The sequence below is a fragment of the Mastomys coucha genome, unplaced genomic scaffold, assembly GCF_008632895.1.
Source record: "Mastomys coucha isolate ucsf_1 unplaced genomic scaffold, UCSF_Mcou_1 pScaffold22, whole genome shotgun sequence".
In the NCBI taxonomy this organism is placed as follows: domain Eukaryota; kingdom Metazoa; phylum Chordata; class Mammalia; order Rodentia; family Muridae; genus Mastomys; species Mastomys coucha.
The window spans coordinates 23,016,964-23,022,455 of record NW_022196905.1 but is presented as its reverse complement, the minus strand read 5'-3'; the positions used below and the strand labels follow the sequence as shown (position 1 = coordinate 23,022,455).

Here is a 5,492-nt window from a genome sequence, read left to right as displayed (position 1 = left end):
AAACCCCCAGCTTTTCCAGGGCCTTTCCCTGGCAAGAGCTTTCTACGGTCCCTCTATGAACCCACCATCATTTTCAATCCTGCAATATACCATTGTAATATAGTAATCAGAGGCACTGATTGGCCTGACTGTGGAAGCCTCATGCTTTAGCTCAGTGGACCAGTGTATTGATAAAACCAACTGGTGAGCATACCTTTTCCAGTTATACAGTCTGGGACTGGCACATACACGGCCAACAGACGTGAAGTTGATTTTACCTGTGGTCATACTCGACACCCCCAGACCTCCAAATATCCATACAACCAAATGCTGTGACTTCACAGTCACTTCAGATGTCTCTTGGATGACATGGCTCTAAACAGGCAATTGGTTTGATGTCATAGTCCTAGGACATGCTTGAGTTATTTTAGCATGGGACTGTTATTTTAAAGCCGTAGTGACTGAAGCACTCCCAGAATCCTTTGGGACTGTCCTCCTTTTTGGGACTCAGCCCATGCCCCTTCTTTCTCCAAGCACCATGGCAGAAAGGCCAGCAATCTCATTCACATCATCTTAAAGGGGAAGCTGCTCTGAAGACCAGGGGCACTGACTGGAAAGGCAAGGACCAGACTGTCGTGGAAACAAACTAGTGACCTGCTTAACCTGTCTAGACAGTAGGTAGCTGCCAACATAACCTACTGAACCCAGATATTCCTCTGCATGTGGCCTGGTGTCACATGGATGCCAACGAAGGCCTCGGCAACTGTACCACTGAGCTTCTTCTGTTAGAGTTGGAATCAGCTATGATATCTATTCATGTTCATATTTTCCTATGTCTATTTGAAATATTATTTTGTCCTCTCCGAATAATCTCTTTAGTGACTCAAGACCCAGAAAACGGACAAAAGGGCTTTTATTTTAAATGATAAAAACTTTATTTACTATTTATAAATACATTGCAAGACAAACTTTTCAAAAATACATTTTTCCCAAAAAAACTTAATTAAAAAAATAAAGAAAAGCTGATAGGCAGGCAGAATGTCTTGAGATTCCTTTGTGCTCTCAAGGAAAGCTCTGTACAGCGCACGTCCACCCCGTGGGATGCAGTACAGTCTCCTCGCACCCTGCGTTGCCAGACCTCGGCCTCAGCCTGGGGGAGAGCAGCCCAGCCTCCAGACACAAGTTCCTTCCCTTGGGTGTGTCTGTGGTCACACCACCTAGCATCTCTAACACTCTATCTAGGATTATCTAGTACAGATTCTATTATATTTGGGCTATGTTGTATACAATGTTAACAATTAAGAATGTACTTTTGTCTGCATATATGCGTGAATTATAAAGAAAGTTTGAGAAGGACCCCAAGATCAACAAACAGGTGATTCTCCATGTATTACCAGGCTCTCTAACAAGCCATTCCTCTTCCCCGTTTAGATAGGAAGATGAAAAGAAATCTTCTGTTTTGTGAAAAGCTGCCTCCCCTCAGCCCCACCCACAACAAACTTTATTTCGAGAGGTTGGACCAGAAAACACTGTTTTATGAAGTCATCTGAAGAACTAAGTGCACCATTACTTGAGACATCTCTGAATGTGGAGTCTGATATTGCTCCTCCCACTTGAGGCCTTCTGCTGGGCCAAGTCATCAGAAAGCTGCCTGACAAAGGAAGGTCCTTGTCCTTGTCTTTATGGGCTCCCAGAGTGCCCTAGAACATTCTTAGTCATTTTAAGTAAGAGAGGCAACATATTCTCTCCCACAGTTCCCAAGTAGATCAGGCCACTTGCAGATACGGGGCCAGGCCCTTATTCAGAGATGGCACCTTAAGGACCGTGAGCCTCAGGAGTATGCTTCCAGATGTCCGGGTCACTCGGTTCCGGGTTTCCCCGTTCTCCATAGGGCCTGCACTTATTTACAGGGGATGGAAAGAGGATTTGTCTACATCAGCCACAGAACGTCTGAAATGAAGAAGGCAGAGGGCCAGCAGCAATGAAGCCCGTACTGGGTACGTGAGTTAGGGGGATGGCATCCGTGGCCTGGAGTACACGAGTGCTTCTCATAGGAAGCCACAGGAAAATTCAAGCTGCTTTTTGTTGACTACTGGGAAGTAGGAAGATGATCAAGTTCACTATTTAAATGACCAGAGGCATTTCAGAAATCTGTCTAAACTTTGGTTTGTGTGTGTATATGTGTTTGTTTGTTTGTTTTTACTCAGTTCACCACAATAAACAACAAAAAAAAAGAAATATAAATCAAGGCTGTAGCCAGCTGCTGATCATGTTGTTGGCAGTCTTTTGTGCAAAATAAGGCGTATTTGAGCTCCACGTTAACTAAAAGGAAGAAGAAGGAAACAAGAAAAAGAGTAAGACGTTCGTTGAAATAACGACCACCCACACCCAAAGGGCTCCCCGTTTTGCTTAACCCCTAAATGCTCAGTGTGGCATTGTCAAAGGGGGTAGACCTCAGTCTATTCTTTCTCAGCAAGTCAAAGAACACCATCAAATACTTTCATCATTAAAAAGTGTTATCCACAATTAGAATTATTTTTACAACTTATGAGGAAAATATTCTAACTAAAAATGAAATCTTTTTCTGCCTATGAAAATTGTCTTGAGAAAGCAAAGCATATTTATTCTTCCCCATAATTCCTTCACTTACTGCAAGAAAAAAAGAATGCTAAATATGATAATATTCTCTAAAATGGTGGTTTAGAATATCAGTGTTACATTAGATTTATTAGATTTAGATAATCCCTTTAAAAATCATACTAAACACAAACTAAAAGAATATTCTTATTTCAAAAAAAATTTTTTTTTGTTTTTACAACAAAACTAGGGACATCTCTAATTCAGAAACCAAATATGCCAGGTTCTCTTGGATGAAAACAGTGTCCCCCAACCCTCAGGACTATTGTGGATAAAGTTTTATTTAAAAACCTTCACAGAGCTTGCTTGCATATGAAATAGTGCCTATTTGAAGTCATTTAGAAGAGAGCTGAGTGTTTTTGGAGCTAAGCTGACCCTGCTGTCTGTCCTTGAAAGGGTGTGGTTAAGTCAAAGACTTTCTCCTCCCTTCACCTTCCTCTCTTTGGGCCTGGCTGCAGCTCCTGGGCTACTGAGTCCAGGATGAGGGATGGGTGCCTGGTGGCCACAGTTGCTCCTAGCAATTCCCCTTAACCTCAACCACATTCAGAAGGAGCTGACCCCGGGGCCTGGACCTCTGGCTTACGTGGCACAGCGGTATCTACTGGCTCTGCACGCTGAGGCAATGTACGTCATCTTTCCCCTTGGTGTCATAGCCTGGCAAGGGCTGCCCATACTTGTCCACACACCAGCAGAAGCCCCGCTTTCTGCCTTTTGAAGGGCGGCACTGAGGGAGAGAGAGAGAGAGAGAGAGAGAGAGAGAGAGAGAGAGAGAGAGATAAGACCGGGACATGAACATCATGCGTACTGGCTAGTTTTATGTCGACTCGACAGAAGCTAGAGTCATTAGAGAAGAGGAAACACCAATTGAGAAAATGTTCCCAGCAGACTGACAAGCTGACAAGCCTATGATACATTTCTTGATTGATGACTGATGTGTGTATGTTTGTGTGTGTGGGGGGGGAGGGGCAGCTCACTGTGGAGAGTGCTACCCCTTGACAGGTAGTCCTGGTGCTATACAAAAGCAGACTGAGCAACCCACGGGGAGTGAACTTGTATACTCCTCCATAGCTGCAGTTCATGCCCTGACTGTCTTCAGTGGTAGACGGTGATATCAAGCTGCGTTTGGTCTTAGTACTTTTTCACAGTAATAGAAACCCTAACAGACATTGAGGGTAAACTGGTAACCGGAACACAAAGTGGCTACTCAGTGTTGTTCTACTGGGCTGAGGCAAAATTATGATGGCCATGGCTCTTGCAGAGCCACTCATGTGTAGGTGGTAGTATACATCCCTGGAACCTCTCTGGGGAAGTTGGAGGGCTTGCGGAGCTTTGTGCTGTGTCAGGCTGGATCTTTCAGACCTCACACCTAACCTCATCTGTAGTTTCTCTTTAGTGGAAATGTGCTGAACTAATCGAATCAGTGGATAGTACAAGTGGCTCAGGCTCCCTGATGAAGACTGCTGTATAAACACCAGAAGGTGGCCATGCTGGGGTGAGCACCGCTTACTTTTGTCTTCTAGAGTCATGTTGTGAACTGGCCAATTAGGAAGCCACTGAGTGACACATACATGTATCAGAAGAGGGGACGCTGTCAGCAGAGAGTCATGCTGGGTGAGGTTCCGTGAAGCTGATTACCCACCAAGCCAATGGAGACAGCGGAAGACAACATCCCGGGGACCCCACTCACCTGCTTCTTCTTATAGAACCCCTTCTTGTCACAGTTTGGGATGTGAACACCTCTGGGACTCAGCACATTGAGGAACTTCAGATGATTCAGCGTGTCCTCCATTTCTCTGCGGCAGGGACCCTGGGGGCACAATTATTGTTTTGACAATCTCTCAACGGCCACAGGACCATCCCAAGAGGAGTGTGTGATGTGCCTCTCCAGAGCATTCTTCTCACACAAGGTCCTAGGATAATAACCATCACCCTCTGTCTCGTTTGCTCTCTCCAGAGTACACAGAGGATCTGGAAAGTGGTCTAAGAACAGGACAAGAGGTTTTGGAAAACCCAGTGAGTAAACTAAAGCCAGCTTGGGCGAGAGTCCACTTCTTCTGCAGGGCCCATCACTCTTTTTACTAGTGTAGTTCAGCTTGACCCTCCCAAGAGACTCTGAGTTAGAAAGGAGGGCTTGGAAGGGAGAAGCTGCCCACCTCTGAACCAGGACCCCTGGGACTTGCTGCATGAAGACGCTCTTGGGGGTGTTTCCTTCTCCCCTTACCCCCAACAAGGGAAAAGTTCTCACGTATTCTGTCTCCCGCTTCGACTCGGAGGAGAAGTTCTGGGTGTCTGTGCTCTGAGACTCATAGTCAACTTTGTAGCGCTGGGTGTCCCTGGCGTGGCCTTTTTTGATGACATCCATCTTGGCATGGAGTGGATGGAACTTGGAATCAGTCACTCGGTGTGTGCTGGGGACAACCTGGCTTTCCACACTCCCAGCATTGGGGTCCTCCTCGGACTCACTTGTGTTTCCTGGGAAAGAACACGGGGTTAAGGAAATGATTATTTTTGACAATGGAATAATAATCTTTTCAGAAGCAGGTCACACCTACAAGGCAATGCTGTTCGACAATTTTTAGTAAGATAAGAAAAAGACGATTGGAAAAGCATTCTAGAATACCACCCGTTGCAGCTTGACTGCTTTACTTTAGGAAGCCATCTATTTTAAAGTCACTCTGTCGAGTACTTTTACTACACAGCTCCAAGTGAAGCAAGCTGATGCTTGTCAAGCCCCTCTGTAGATGAGAAAGCAGCAGGCACCGCCTGCTACCGGCAGGGGGCAGTCATGCCCCATGGAATGCTGCTGTGACACTGACTAGAAAACATAGGACTCCAAAGGTGCTTTGGCCCTGAGCACAGTTGTTGGGGGGGGGGGG

The 5,492-nt window shown here is 45.7% G+C and overlaps 1 protein-coding gene across 1 annotated transcript in view; it reads right to left on the bottom strand.

Moving 5' to 3' along the window:
- Positions 1-890: 890 nt before the first annotated feature.
- Positions 891-5,492, bottom strand: part of Igfbp3 (insulin like growth factor binding protein 3) — a 7,955-nt gene continuing 3,353 nt past the window's right edge. Inside the window, exons 2-5 of the mRNA XM_031341491.1 lie at positions 4,862-5,088; positions 4,304-4,423; positions 3,200-3,340; positions 891-2,301 (exon numbers count right to left, since the gene is read on the bottom strand). Coding sequence (XP_031197351.1) covers positions 3,215-3,340; positions 4,304-4,423; positions 4,862-5,088 — 473 coding nt within the window. The 3' untranslated portion in view covers positions 891-2,301; positions 3,200-3,214. The remainder of the gene's footprint in view (positions 2,302-3,199; positions 3,341-4,303; positions 4,424-4,861; positions 5,089-5,492) is intronic.